At 40.1% G+C, this 16,165-nt stretch overlaps 1 protein-coding gene across 4 annotated transcripts in view; it reads right to left on the bottom strand.

The window, feature by feature from the left end:
• The window catches only part of ccdc88b (coiled-coil domain containing 88B), a 51,558-nt gene that overhangs the window by 7,869 nt on the left and 27,524 nt on the right, over nt 1–16,165 (bottom strand). For all 4 annotated transcript variants that reach the window (XM_044364076.1, XM_044364077.1, XM_044364075.1 and 1 more), the window contains exons 17-24: nt 15,793–16,133; nt 15,483–15,642; nt 13,762–14,160; nt 11,888–12,049; nt 10,739–11,016; nt 10,423–10,566; nt 8,723–8,909; nt 3,100–3,245 (exon numbers count right to left, since the gene is read on the bottom strand). In XM_044364076.1, the coding sequence (XP_044220011.1) occupies nt 3,100–3,245; nt 8,723–8,909; nt 10,423–10,566; nt 10,739–11,016; nt 11,888–12,049; nt 13,762–14,160; nt 15,483–15,642; nt 15,793–16,133 (1,817 nt within the window). The remainder of the gene's footprint in view (nt 1–3,099; nt 3,246–8,722; nt 8,910–10,422; nt 10,567–10,738; nt 11,017–11,887; nt 12,050–13,761; nt 14,161–15,482; nt 15,643–15,792; nt 16,134–16,165) is intronic.

The raw sequence follows: 16,165 nt of genomic DNA, 5'->3' as shown, positions 1-16,165 counted from the left end.
CAGTCTGTCCAATGTTTCGGTTACTGCAGTGAAAGGGACATGGCTTCAGACAAAAAATATTATTGTGGACATTTGGCCTAAGATGTCGGGATGCAATGTGGAGTTTTGTTCTTTCTTTACAACCACAAGTATGTTTACATTGTTTTTCACCAAAAAGCATTGTGGGGTATCCATGAGGGCTGACAAATGTGTTGCATGAATTTCCTTCCTCTGTAAAGCATTTGCAAAGCTAATTTTTGGGTATTTTGGATCCTCCTTTTTTCAAGTAGGTCTATCTGTGGACTTGCAGTATCTACACTACACACCCACTTTACTACATGACTTGCATCCATGTTTACTAGCTTGAAGTCTTGTTCATGCCTGCTCTTTCCTGGTGCGTTGCAACCTTTCTTGGCGCATTACTGCCACCAGCTGTGGTTCAGTGGATTAGTGTCCTCCAGAGTAAGAATAAGGTATACAGAAAATGGAAGCCCACCCACCAAAAACATTGGTCACAACTCCACAGGGGACCTTTAAAGGGGACCAATTATGCTCATTTCTAGCTCTATATTTTTATTTTTGGACTCCACAAGAGTAGCTTTTCATGATTCACAGTTAAAAAACTCCTTATTTATCTCATACTGGCCATTTATGCAGCCCCCCAGTTCAGCCTCTGTCTCTTAACAGGCAGTCTTAGCTCCTGTCTCTTTAAGGCCCCCCTCTCGATGAGCCCACTCTGTTCTTATTGACCAGCTGTCTGGAAGCTGCCAAGGGGCAGCCCTATCAGAGTTGTGTTAAGTTACTGCTGATGCAAATCCAACATTTCCTGCTTTACTGATTCATATTAAAAGCTTTTAAATTACTAAATAATAGGAGGTTGACACAACAACAGATGTTGATATTTGGAGCTGTTTGTTCAGTGGATCAGTTAGAAATAACGCAGGGAGGCAGTACAAGCAGAAACAGCCACAGTGATGATGATGTTTGATGAAGAGCTGCAGACAACCAGCACACCTCCAACAGGTAAACACCTTATTTTACTTTGCTTTACTGTGTAATGGAGTCATAGCTCAGTGTGACAACTTCCAAAACAATGGAAAAATGCCATAACGTTGTGCTTTGTGCTCACAGGGATTACTTACTACACACATTTACCTCATTATTTGACACATTTGCCACTTTTAACATGAACGTCTGACATTGTCACATAATACATATGACTGAAAATAAGAAAAACCATAATAGGTCCTCTTTAACATTCAGTGAGCTCAATACCAGTTTTTTCCATTGAATGTCATTTACACATATGCACAACATACATATTCTTTGTCTGCTTGTTCCAAAGGTTAAAGGTTAGGTTAAGGTAAACCTCATTAACCCCCTTTTGTACAAATTAAAAAACAAGGTATAACATGCTATTCAGTGAGCTTTGGAGGTGATGGTAGGTGGATTTTGCTACCATTTGGCTGAGCCAGGCTGGCTGTTTCCCCCTGTTTGCAGTATGTATGCTAATCTAAGCTAACTAGCTGCTAGCTGTAGCTTCATTTTTAGCCAACAGATAAGAGAGTGTTATCAATCTTCTAATCTAACTCTCCACTAGAAAGCGAATGAGTGTATTTTTCAAAATGCCAAATTATTCATTTAACCTTCAGTGACCTTTGTGTTAAAAGAAAGTCTTCTTCACAAGCTTTAAAAATCAGATAAAACAATATTTTTCCACTGCATGTCAGTTTACACAATTACATGTATTCTTGTAACTGTCATGGATGTCTCTAGACTTCTTGTGCAATGATGATTAACATCCTAGTATGGAGTCAAATTTTAAGTAAATTTCTGTTGGTCTCTACCTTTTGTAGAGTTATGACCTATCAGTGTTACAGGTGTTAGAGGTTATAGACCTGCAGTTGCATGGCGGGGTGCTGAACTAAAATATGCAATGAAACACCTTTAAATGTTACCACACTGACATTTCTGACAGTAATTGAGAAAAAAGTGAAACCTGAGTGGGGAAAAAATTATCTTTTCATGAATCAAGGCTGAAAATTAAGGTACAAAAAGATGTAATTTGTGAGAAATGTGGCTCATTAGACATAAAGGGTGAAGGCAGCTCTGCATGCTCACTATTAGTTCTGGATTAATTTGCTACCAGTCTATTAAGCATTTAAAAGGACAACTGCTGAGTGCTGTTGGACTGTGAAATTGTTGTCTCACAGACTCAGACCTCCACATAAGTGCTTTTATGTACTGGATATGAATTACTGCCTACAAAGTTATGAATGTTAACAAAATGTGTTCTCGCACACATTACATACAATTTGTCCCCGCTTGTTGCTGTAATTTTAACAATGGTTTAAGCTGCCCTGTAGCAAAGTGTGGAGACCTGATTTCCTCTTCAATCCACTTCTCTTTTCTTGTCAGTAATTTCAGTGTATGTGTGTGTGTGTGTGTGTGTGTGTGTGTGAGTGGGTGAGTGTTGTGAGAGAAAATTGAATAGTAGGTTATAATTTGATGTATTTCTTGTATATATCATACGTATACATAACACATGTTTGTGTTCCACACCTGTTCTAAAGGCCTTTATTCTGTGTCTATTTTAAACTTAGTTCTTTGCTGTGTAAAATAAAACACAGTTGAGTGTTTAACAGTTAGTTTATTCTGTTGTACTTTTGTCTGAGCCAGTGGTAAGACAAATCATTGTTATGCAGATTTCTATGTATCAATCTGATAAGCCTTTAGAGGATAGTGTTGTTTGTTCTTAATTTAATGTTATTTTGTGATGCTACTTGGTGCATGCTTGTGTGCTGTCATATATGGTTGTGAAGAACCCTAGTTGAACCCTTAACTTTTGATTCTATCTGGGGGTTGTTTACTATCGTTAGCAATAGATGTTTCAAATTCTGTACAATAGTATTTAAAGGACTGGCTGAGGGCCAAATTTTCAGACAAAGAAAAGATAGCTAGGTGATATGTATCTTTGTCTCCAGAAATATAATGCATTGTACTTCTGATTGTATTATTTGATTACATTATTTCATAACCTGCAATGCTCTCTTTATGTGTTATTGAATGATCAAGCAATTTTCCACTACAGTGTGTGTGTGTGTGTGCGTGTGTACTGACTGGTACTCCCTCTGTTGCGTATAATGCTGGTCACGGCGCTCCAGGCTCTGCTCCAGTAAAGTCCGGTTCTCCTTCAGCAGACCCTGGTTCTGCTCTGCTAACTGCCGGTTCTCTTCCTCCATGTTCCCCTTCAGCTGGGTCAACAGCTGCACACAAACACACACACACACACACACACACACAAGGATGGGCATCAATCAAAATAATTCGCTTGGTAAGATCACAATATGTAGTTCATGTATACATCATAGCCTGTAAAGCTGCAGCAAAGTAATTATTCTCTCGATTAACTGATTAGTTATTTGGTCTATAAAGTGTCAGAAAATGGTGAAAAATTTTGATCACTGTTTCCCAAAGCCCAAGATGCAAGCCTAAATGTCTTGCTCTGTCCTGACCAACAGATATTCAGTTTATTATCATGACTGACTCATAGAATAAACCCGAATATATTTACATTTGTGAAGCTGGAATCAAAGAATTTGGACACTTTTTCTTAAAAATGACTCGAAACAATTGATCGATTATCAAATAGCTTTGCAATTAGTTTTCTGATGATCAACAAATCGATTAATCGACTAATCGTTGCAGCTCTAATGGTCTTAATTAGTCTGTAAGAGCATACCTGATAATGTGAGTGTATCTATGAATGCATACCCAAGACAGTGTGTTTGTGTACATAAGAGAAAATGTAAAATTACATGGAAAAGATCTTCAAAGGCATCTATACATCCATTCACATTTAGCTGAATAGCAATTAGCAGTATTGTGTGTTTCATCTTTGAAACATAACACTTCTATAGTGTGCATGATGTCAAAGGCAACTAGGTACAAATAAACCTGATTGTTGTGATTGAATTCCTGGTTATTGGTTACAGAAACTGCAAACTTAATGAATAACAAGACTCTATAGCCATGCTAGCGGCTTTGTTAGATTTTACTTAGGCACAACACTGCTTTGAGCTAAATACTAATGTATGCTAACATGTTGATGTTAAGGGGAACATGCATGTCTGTGAAAATCCATCAATCCATCCAATAGCTGTTCATTTTACTCAAAATCACTGTTAGGACCCGGCCTAGGGGGAACCCTGGCGCCACATGAAAGATGAGACTCCCCTCTTCTCAGCTCCCAAGAACCACCAGCAACAGAGGATTTGCAGCCCTTTAAAGGTTTATTTTAAAATCTTTTAGCTTCAGGGTGGGTTAACAGCAAAACAATAAACAAAAGGGAACTAAAGCTGAGCAACCTAAAATTACCTACTCAAATAGAAGGAACTAAAAGACAAATCACTAATGATCCTAGCATAACAGAAACAGAAAAACAAAAATGCTACCCACCCCTACCAAACCTGAGCTGGTATTTCACGTTATCAAATCTAGATACAACATTTCACACCAAAACATGTTGGTTAGAAGTGAAGAGAGGAGAGCCGCAGGAGCTGGGGGAAGCTGGCCTTTAAACTGCAAGCTTGGAGGCTGGAACCAATCTACTCCGTGAAACAACCTACACACTCACACAGTCACAACCATTCAATCAGACAATCAGCCGGGCTCACCTGCGGCCCATCACACACAGGCATCACAGCAGGATGACCAGAGAGAGAGAGAGAGAGAGAGAGATCCACACCACATGCACAGAGGGGATTAAAGCACATACACAAATATATAGCAAATGTTCATACGACCTCGGGGTCGTACCAGAGCAAACGTCAACCTCATGGTGTTGCTAGAGGAAAAGTCAGGAGATCACCAAAGTCAGGATGATTCATACTCCGGGAATCATGAATGTCTGTGCAAAATATCATGTCAATCCATCGAATGGAAAGTGGTGGACCAACCAACCTACACACAGACATACAGATGCTGCTAGCATGGCTAAAAATGGACAAATTGAAAAGCGACAGGTCAGAGCTCAGTGAGAACTGACTGACTGACTGACTGCAAGGCAACAAACACAAACTGCAGCTTCACAAATGGCCAAAGAATTCATTCAGCTGCTCAATGAAGCCTGAGCTTTGAGAGTCTCATAAAGATGCTGCTTAAGGCAGAGCTGACATTCAAGGCAGACACACAAAACACCATCACCAGGTGTATGGAGCAACACTAAGCAGTGAAAAAAAAGAAAGAAATGCTCATTTTTAAGCTTTCTTGTATATGTGAATGTTTAGAAAAATACCAAATCTGCCTTTATCTCATCTGAGAATATGACTAATGTTTCACTAATTGTGAAAAACGAAAAAAGTAGTCTTTCAAGAAGGGAGAGCCAAGGTAGAGATAATTTCCTATTTGTGAAACTGTCTTCAATCATTTTTGCATTCTTGGTCACAGTTCTGTCCAATCTAGCCCCATCAGTTAGCACCACCACGGCAACATGTTAATTGAGAGCCTCCACAGGCTTCACACTGAACTTTAACTTTTAATCAGTCACCTCTCCTCTGCTCCATTTTCCTTCTGCAAAACAGTATAATGAGAAGCCTGTGTGTTGGAGCAGGATCACTGTGGGAGGCTGAATAAGATAGAAGTCTACTGGGAATGCTGACTTTAACACCTTTATCGAATATTTTGGAATAATGGACAGTTTAACTTGATTGGACAAATGAATTATCTGGCAAAAGCTGAAAATTAAACCGGCAAGAGCGAAATTTGTGACAGATTAGATCCATCAGGGGAAGCAACTTCTGCTTGTTTATTGGTCATTTAGAAGAATAGTTTAACATTTTGGGAAATAAGCTCATTCACATGCTGAGAGTTAGCTGAGAAGGTTGATACCACTCTCATGTCTGTACAAAAAATACAAAGCTAGTGTCAGCAGCTGGTTAGCTTAGCTGAGCATAAAGACTGGAAACAAGGGGAAACAGCTAGCTTGACCCTGCCTACCAGCACCTCTAAAGCTCATCAATTAACATGTTATAGCTCATTTGCTTAATCCACACAAAAAAAGCTAATAGTAAAAGGGACAATACGCCATTTTATGAGGGGCTTTCAGTATGTGTTGAACAATTTCTTGGCTAGGACCAGTGACTTGAGTAAAGGTCACCCGTGTTTTGGCAGCACTCAGAGCCCAACACACAATCACTGCAGTTACTCACATAAAACGGAAGAATATAGGCTTTAAGTGTAAAAATACACTTTGTGATCACACATGTATAGTGTGAGTGAAACATGAGCTGTTACGCAGCCTGTGTAGACAGATGTGTTAATTAAAATGGAGGCATATATCTAAGGTGGATGACTGAAAAAACGCAGCCTCCTGTGTAGACAAACTTGAGGACAACAGTTGGTCAATTAAGAATTATCCAGCACGTGTCTTGAATCCTGCTCTGATTCTGTGGTACTCTTTTCCGTGTACAAACTGGATTTCTACACATTTATCTGAAGACCATCACCAGCTTTTACAGGACCAGGTGACTCAGGAATGGTTTCATGAATAGTTGGATGAAGCAGCAGACTGAAACATCTGCTGGTTCACTCTGTAGAGAACAAACCCAAGAATATAAGAAGCTAAATTCTTTCATAAACATTATGATGTTTGAGTCTAACAGATCATATCTGTGTGTATACAAGAACACACAGACCCAATGACCTCTGACCTCAAGGCTTAAAAAGACCAGTAGAAACATGGAGCAGAACTAAAAATCCCTCTCCTCATCTTCACAATGAGTATCTGATGCCTCTAAAAATGTGTAAAAATATGTATCTTGACTTGTTTAACCAATAATTATTTAACTTATTATTTAATTAATTATTTCATTAAGTATATAACTATTATTTAGCTATAGTTTGATTGCTAAGACCTTAATAGTTCTTAACTACAGATTAGAAAATGTAGGTATTGATGTTATTCTGTCTTTATTTGGTTAATCAATATTGCAATTTCTATGTGTTTTCCCACAGGTTTTCATGATGTTTTGGGATCGATTACAGAAATGAGTGAGTCTCCAATTTGTAAGCACGCAGCTTTTCCAAATATTCAATAAGAAAAATGATTCTCCTTTAAGTTGAAGGCCAGTTTTCTCTCCACACAAAGAAATTAATTAGTAATCAAGGCGTTCCCTCCAAAAGAGCGCCAAGGATCCTTTTCCTTTCAAAACACGCCTCCTAGGCTATAAAAACTTTTACAACTCTTTGTCTGGTACTTTTTGGCTTGCTCACTGGCTTTCTGACCGCTGCTGCTTCTTCTGTATTCCTCTCAGCCCTGCCAGCCGGGATGGTCTGGCATTTTGAGTGTTGTCCTTTTTTTTTTTCTTTGGCTGACAGCTGAGAGCTCCAGAAAAGAAGTTCTCAACTAAGGAGAAACACTGAAAAAGACGCCTAAAACCACAGACCGTTTGTAATCTCCTATTTTTTTTCATGTAGTTAACCTTTTTTTTTTTTTTACTTTTCGAGACTTTTTGGTTAGTTATAGCTCCAGCATCCAAACTCTGCAGCCTGCCACTGAACAACAACAAGCCCAGAACACCATTGTGTGTCTGCTGTGTGGCCTCAGCTGAGTCCGGGACTGGATCCACCCTCCTGGGAAGCAGTGAACCTGAGTGCTTCACCAAACCTGCTGCAGCGGTTCTCATCTGGCTGTTACCCTGGCAACCGGACAATCACTGAGTCTGCTTTGCCCTGCTCGGAGCTTTCCGGGAAGTTCGCCTCATCATCAGCCCTTCATCACCACGGAAACAGTAGGAAAACCATCTGCCATGCTTCTGTGTCAGAGTTGATGCCAAGAGCGATCCAAAATTATATTTGTGTTGGCTTTAGTTAGGGTTATTTGCCCCTCATTGCGCTTTTGACTCGTTTTTGATAACATTCATTCATTCATTCATTCATTGTCGGCAATAACTTATTTAATTTACCTATTCAGTTGTGCATTCATTCATTCATCCATTCTAGTTGTATATATGTATATATGCTAAGTGTTCCCTATTCATCCCTATCCCTTGTTAGTTCAGACTGACTCATTTGATGTAATTAATTTTCCCAGTTATTAATTAATTAATTTGTTACTTAATCAATGGAGGTGATGCCCCTTCTAATTTCACGAGTGCATAATATTAATTTCCAAGTGTAGTAGCCTCCTACAGCTCCATAAAGTCCAATTTCAACTTGTTTATCCCTTCAGCGTCTGGGAAACTTTCCTGCTAGAAGAAAGTTTTCAGTATTCAGTACTTGTTGGACAGAATTTCACAGACGACTAAAGCTGTTCTGAAGGCAAAAGATGCCCCTACTTATTATTAGGTACTTGGTATTCATATACTGTTTATACCAATATTTCATTTTTTCTGATATGTCAGGCTGAAATTGGCTTTATATCAAGAATTAGAAAATCAGCCAGTCACTGTTCCCAATGATGATATGATAGGGATTCATCTCTGACCACATCTATGCAAAATAGTCTCTAAAACCTGCCATAAATATTGAATAAATTTGTTTAATTGCCCAATAATACTTTAAATAAATTTGTTTTTTTATTTCAAGAGTGTAATGTATTCGAGTGTCTCCACCATGAAGCACTAAATCCTTTTTTTTGCATACAAATGATCAACTGGCAGCTTGAGTACAAAACACCTGTGTGTATCTGCAGGTGTGTAGGTGCGTTTCTGTGTGTGTGTGTGTGTGTGTGTGTGTTTAATACCTGGTACTGGCTGGTGAGGCGGGCGTTGCTGAGGTCCAGGCTCTGGTTGGTTTCCCTCAGGGCGCTGAGCTCCCCCTCCAGTCGAGTCCTCTCCAGCTGGGAGGCGCTCAGCTCCCCCCTCAGCACCGAGCCCTGAGCCAGCAGCTCCGCCTGTGACGCCAACCCCTCCTTCTGCTGGGCCTGCAGCCTGCAGCACCGACACACATGGACTTTACTCACCACTGTCATTGTTATGTGTCCTGCAAAGTGCTTTGTTTCATTGTTTGGTAAGAGCTCTCTAAGTAAAGCTCATTATTGTATTATTACAAAACATCCTCGCAAAGCCAGACAACCACTAATAGATAAATCTGACATCATCTCATATGAAATGGTTGAAGACCACATTATGGAGCATAGCTGGAGTCACTAAGTGGTTGTAGTAGCATTATAGAGGTAAGCAATCATCTTTGTTTCATTTTCTAATGAAAACTGTAATGAGATGAGATGAGATCTAATGATCACTTTGGGGGAAATTGTATAATATTCAGTAATAAACATTATTTTATCTTCACAATGTGTTTTCAAATTGCTTTTGGAATTAAACTTTTTATGTAAGTTAGAACTGAATCATGGCTCAATATAAAGAAAATCAACCACAGTCCCTATATTTCCTTTAGGGCACCGACTAACAAATATATTCAGATTCTATTATTATCTTAAAAGCTTGGTCTGTAACATTTCAGTAAATATACTGTAAATGCACATCCTGAGTTCCCAGAGCTCATTTTGACATCATCAAATCTCTTTTTTCATCCAATCAACCATCAAAAACTCAAAGATATTCAATATACAATCATAGACGACTAAGAAACCCAGAACATATTCACATTTGACAAGCTGTGACTAGTGAAGTTTTCCCTAAAGAAAATACCCAAACCATTAATTGTTATAAAAAAGCTGCAGACTGCAACAGGTCTAAAGGGCATTTTTAATGCATAGACATAGGTCTGCTAATTTTATTTTTTGATGTATTTTCTGTCGTGTGTCATCAGAACAACCAGCAAAGCAGGTTGTCTTGTCTCCAGTTTGGCAACCCATCATTAGAAGTCTGTCATTAATCAATTGCATCAATATGAAGATGAAAACCTGGTTGATTAACTAACTATGGTACACACACGTAGCTCATGATGATGATCATTGTCTTTATACACCCACCACCCTCAAAATAAAATGTAATCAGAGGCACTCGATATTGTTTTCCATGTCAGACTTAATTATACATGAATGTAATTAAGAAAACATTTAGAAATTCAAGGTTAAACAATATGGTGACGTCTGAGATGAATGAATGTGTTCAGTCCCAAAGCCTTCAATGTTGTTCCTTTGGTGTTCCTTTAAACTAAGAAAAAAAGCCTTATTCGTTGCATGTACTGCCTTTATCCTGTTTTTTGATGTCTTTTGTGTTGTTGCCTTGTTTTTCTGTGCTGCTGTTTTGTGCCCAAAAGCTTTAAATCAAGAAAATATGTATTCTGTACCTTCCTGTAGTGCATTTGCATTAAAATAATTACTGTGTTGCTCCCTGTGCTTCATACAGAAGCATTAATGCTGCTGCTCTCCTATATTCAAATGATCTCGAGTGCAGGGAGCAGAGCGAAGTGAAAAGATGATCTGATCTCATGAATGAGATGCTGAGGAAGCTGACTGGAGAGTATATTTGTTACCTCTCGTTGTCATCTTTCAGCCTCTCCAGCTCCCGTTCTTGCTCCATCCTCTTCTGGGCCTCTGCTTCTATCTCCTCTCTCTCCATCTTCATCTCTCGTTCTCTCTCCTCTAGCTGGGTTTTACCATCCAGGAGCTCCTTGTACCTTGAGATTGCAAACACAACATTCACTCCCACAAGAAACTGCAACTTTAAATGTATGACTAAGATAGAAGGTGTGTGTCTGTGTGAGTTTGTGTGTTAGACAGAAAAAGATTCAAAATGATCTACAGTTAGGATTTTTATTCTAATTTGCTGCACTCGGTGTGTGTTCGTACCTGGCCTCCAGCTCCCTGTGCTGGGCCTCGAGGCTGCGGTTGTTGCTCCGTAGCTGAGAGTGTTTCTCCAGCAGCTCCTCCAGCTCCACCTCCTGTCGCTGCTGCAGTACCGTCATCCGCTCGTGGTCCCGCCTCAGAACATCCGTCCTGGCCGCTGACTCCTCCCGCTCCCGCGCCCACACCTTGGACTCAGCCTCCAGAGCCGCGCACCGGGCCTCACTCTCACTGCAACGCGCCAGCACCGCTGCATGCTGGGAGTTCAGTGACGCTTGCTCCACCTGTGGTGTGTTGTTTTGTGTATGTTTGATTATGCAATACAGAAGAGAGACATTTTGATGGTTTAACTGAAAGTAACGAGCTGTACATTTGAAGTTTTTCTATAGGTTTATTAAGATTTTATAATGGTTTTTGCCCACAGGATGCTACTGCTACGTAGAAATTATACGCACTGCTATACCATTATAAAAAGTACAATGAATATGAATATGTAATATGTAACGATAGATTAGACTCTCGCCTTTTCGGGCATTGTGGTCATTTCCAAATAATAATCCAGATTCAATGCGTCAATGAGTCTACAACTGGAACCTTAAAGGAACAGTTTGACTTTTTTTTCCAAGTGTTAGATGAGAAGATACCGCTCTTTGTTGCCAGGCAACCAGCAGAGATTCCAGGAAGTCACTGGTCCCGGCCAAGAAAAAGTCCCAAACATAAACTAATCCTTGTTAATAAGTGAGTCTTAGAGGTGCTGGTAGGCAGATTTTGTTGCCTCTGGCTGGCTGTTTTCCCCTGTTTCCAGTCGTTAATTAGCTAAGCTAAGCTAACCAGCTGCCGGCACCGGATACATATTTACAGATGATATGAGATATGAAAGAGGTTTAGATCGTCTTGTCTAACTTTAAACAAAGAAACAAATTAGCATACTTCTCGATTGTTAAGCTATTCCTTTAAGAAAAGGGCGCCTCCCTCTCTTCAAAGCAGTCTTACAGTCCAATAATGTAACAGGTGCTTGAAAACTTTATGTCGAAATTCAAAAAAGCGTGCTTTAATTTAAGCAGACCGAAGGAAAGGTCCAATAAACTCTTTTGTTTTCAATATGGGTAAATAATTTCAGCCATGATCATGCTTTCTATCTGTGTGTTGGGTCACCTGTAGCTGGGTGTTGAGTGTCTGCAGTCGGGTGCAGGAGTCTTGCAGGCTGAGGGAGTTTCGGCGCAGAGCCTCCAGCTGCTCCTTAAGGTGCTCACACGCCTCCTGCGACTGGGACAGCCGTGACAGCAAAGCCTCCTGCCCTGCAACCGCCACTGCTTTCTGAGAATCAGAGTGAGGAGATAAAGAGAAAAAAAAAAAATTATTTCATTTTCATATGGCAAGAGCATCAACAGGCAAGTCTTTGCCACATCAGAAGCTATCCTACCTTTACCATCACACACACACACACACACACACACACACACACACACACACACACACCGCTCAAAATATCCATATTATTTGAACTTGGACTGAATCTGCAGCTGACCTTTCCAGGCGCTCCCAGTCAGATTGCAGCTTTATATGACATTTGTGTCAATCTATAAATATAGAAATTAAATTCATCTTGTGTCATACATAAAGGTTGAAACTGAATTGTACAGTGTTACCACATTTTCTCCTTAGTCCAAGTGGAATCTTTGCATGTGTGTAATAATCCGATCAGCACATTTGCGTCTATTTGTGACACATGACTTTATAAATCCTGCTCTGATAAATAAAGAAATATGTTGACTGGACACTATGATGGTTACATTAGAAATTAACAGACAATATTTTGCAAAATTGCTCCAAGTATAAAAGGTGTTTTTATCCAAAATAGGGCTGCAATTAACAATTATTTTCATTATTGATTAATCTACTGATTATCTTCTCTGTCAATCGATTATCGGTGCAGTCTGTAACATGTCAGCAAATTGTGACAAATGTCCATCACAGGTTGTCAGAGGCCATGGTTACTTTTCAAAATGTCTTGTTTTGTACAAGTTACGGTCCAAAGTCCAAAAATAATCGGTTTATTATCATAGAAGAGTATGAAAGCCAGAAAACATTCACATATGGGGAACTGGAACCAGTGAATTTTTACCATTTTTGCTTAAATGATTATTCACTTATCAAAATCACTGCCAATTACTTTTCTATCAATCGATTAATCGATTAATCATTGCAGCTCTAATCCAAAATTAAAATTTGGGCTTGCAGCACACCAAAAGTCAGCTCTACAGCCACTGAACTTTATGGATTTATATGAACATTTTAGCAAGAATTGGCAAAGCAACAACACATTTCATGTTTACATCATCTGAAGAGTCTGGAGCTGATTTTTTGTGGCAGAAGCTCTTTTTTTCATTTTGGATTCTTCTCACATTGCCTACCAGCACCCACTGCACAGGGGATTTGTACTTTTTCACCGGTGTTTTTAAGTTTCCTGCTTTTTCCTCTCCCTGCCAATGTAGCAACAAGCCTACCTGCACCTTAATATGAGGGAGATAAGGAAGTGAACCCTTACTTCATCTATCTTCATTCAAAACTGAAAATCCTAACCGTAGTAATGCAGCACCGTACCTATTGAGCAATGTGTTGAATGAAATTCCTGACCTTGGTGGTGCTGGAGCCACCCCTTACAGTTTGATGTAAGAGTTTATGTGTGTCTGTGTGTGTGTGTGTGTGTGTGTTAGAGAGAAAGAAATAGTAAGAGCTAAAGCAAGAGAGAAGCAGAGGAGATAAGGAAGATTAACAGTAGCCGAGGTGACATTATAAAAACTGATGAGCAGAGATAAAGCTGTAGTTCTGGAAATAAAGTGCTGCACTTGGGAAGTGGTGGGCTAGTGTGATTTGATAGACGTCAAGCATCCCTCGAGCAAGAATTTCAACATAATATAGATCATCTCCCTCGCACAGAAGTTGAACTGAACCACATACACACACAGACATCCTGTAAATGAGATTTAAAGGCCCACACAGAAATATATTCAAACACAGATACACACCTCTTTTTCCAGTTCTATCAACCTCTCACTCAGCTGCCTCTCTGTCTCTCCTGTGGCATAATCATGGGTCGTGGAAAGGTCATGACCTTTGCCAACCTTGGGGGATTGATCCAGAGGTGACGTCCCCTGGATTTGTGTCTGACAAATATGCGATTCGTTTGAGGGGTCTGAATTTGAATTAAGCGTAGCGTCCGTGTCCACACTTCCTCTTCTCTTTTCCAGCTGGAGAAGAGATTCACTTTTCTTAAGGGAATGTGAGAGAGACTCTATTCTCTCCTGTGATTGGTTGAGAGAATTAGTCGCCCCCTTAAGTTCGGCCTCAGCTTTTTGTAGTTTCAATCTCAGGTGTTCGACTTCAGTGGACAGACCGTGAGAACGAGCCTGCTCATTGGATAGGTCCTGATAAGAGAGAGATAGGAAACAAAGTGTCCAAAGATTATAATCTGTACGAAATAAAAACGATAATCATCCTGAGACAAAACAAAACTACATATGTGGACTAAATTAACTTTACTGGATGGTCTATATTAAAATATCATAAAAGTTTGTTTCTATTACATTTGCTTAAAAAGAAAAATCTTGATATAATCAGTTATATCGCTGTATGACGCAGTATGAACTATATATACCATACTATTCCTCACAATACTATAATATAAATTTTTGCAATTACTAGACAATTGAAATGAATGTGATGCATCACTCAAGCTTTGTTTGGCTCCTTCCAATAACATTTAACAAGCAGAAAACGAAATGTTTTTCCAGTAATTTTACCCTATTTTGTTTCTATGGAAGGAGAGGTCGGTTTACCGGTCAGCCGGTCCACCACTTTGGTCCAAACTGAAATATCTCAACTACTGGTTGGATTTCCATTAAATTTTGTACAGACATTCATGGTCCCCAGAAGATGAATCCTAATCACTTCGGTGATTCCCAACTTTTTATCTAGTGCCACCGTAAGGATGACATTTGTGATTTTGAGAGAAATATCAGGATAAATTGTAAAAACTTTGATGATCCTCTGACTTTTCATCTAGTACCATCATCAAGTTAAATTTTGAATTAGTCCAATACTTTGTCTCATGACCAAATGCCTGCAAAACAATTGTCATTCCCCTCGGCTACACTCAGTCTTTACTGCAAATGAGGAAAATGTTTGCATGTTAACACGCTAAACTAAGATCATGAACATGGCAATCATTAAACCTGCTAAACATCAACATGTTAGCATTGTTATTGTGAGCATGCTGGCATTATCACTTTACCCAAAGCACCACTGTGCCTAAGTACAGCCTCACAGACTTACTGCCATGTCTGTAGTTCTTGTTTGAAAATGTTCCTAGAGCTGTCTCACATTCATCCACAATTTGTTTTGGGTGACTCCATTATTTCCTATAGTACACTGCATTGTGGGACAGTGGGAAATCCAGAAAAATTGAATATGCAAATGTACACTACATTATGTCACTTTGTCAGTGTAAACATACTGTATTAATATGTAGTACGGAATTGACAAATATCATATAATACACTGTTATTACTGTGAATTTACTGTATGTCGCAAATATAGTTTAAAATGCAGTACAAACTCTGTTCTCCAGATAAGAGAGGAAAGCTGAATTCAGTTGAGTTTACCCTCCACTACATCCCTGCAGCAGTGCTTATATGTTCACCCACCGTCAGTGACTAAACTACCATGTCACACACTCACACAAACACACCTGGGACAGAGAGCTAATCTTGGCCTGAGCATCTGCGTACTGCTCCTGCAGCTGCTGTTTATCCTCCTCCATGCTGGTTAATCGAGTGCTGAGCTCTTTCTCCAGGTCCTGCAGCCGAGTGCAGAGCTCCTTAGACTCAGACAGCTGCTGACACACACGTCTGCACACACACACACACAGGTCAGACACAGGTTGAATGAAGATAGAGTTGACATTATAGATAAATGCATGGTTCAGCCAAGTAGTTCCCTCTGATGCCTTGTAAAGTTAATTGCTACCTTAGCTCATGATCAAGGTTAAGTGTGTGTACCTGTGTTCGGTGTCCAGAGCCCGAGCTCTTTGGTTGCTGTGCTCCAGGGCCAAGGTCGTGCTCTCCAGCTGCTGCCTCAGTCTCGCCGCCTCCCTCTCCCTCTGCCTCCCCTCCTTGCGCTGGCCGTCCAGCTCCGACTGACACACCTCTTTCTCCTGCTCCAGACGTGAGGCCTCCAGCAGCGCCTGGTCTCGTGCCCGGGCCAGAGATTCGGCCTCCACGGTGGCCTCACGCAGCTCTGCATCCAACTCCTCCTCCCGACGTCGAGAAGTCTCCAAACTGCGTGCCTGACGTTCCAGCTCCGCCCTGAGAGTCTGGGTGGTCAGCTCTAACTGGTCGCCCTAGCATAAAAAGGAAGGTGGATGAGTAATGG

Source organism: Thunnus albacares, chromosome 10, assembly GCF_914725855.1.
Source record: "Thunnus albacares chromosome 10, fThuAlb1.1, whole genome shotgun sequence".
In the NCBI taxonomy this organism is placed as follows: Eukaryota; Metazoa; Chordata; class Actinopteri; order Scombriformes; family Scombridae; genus Thunnus; species Thunnus albacares.
Note: the sequence above shows the minus strand (reverse complement) of the source record. Positions and strands in the feature narration are given on the sequence as shown.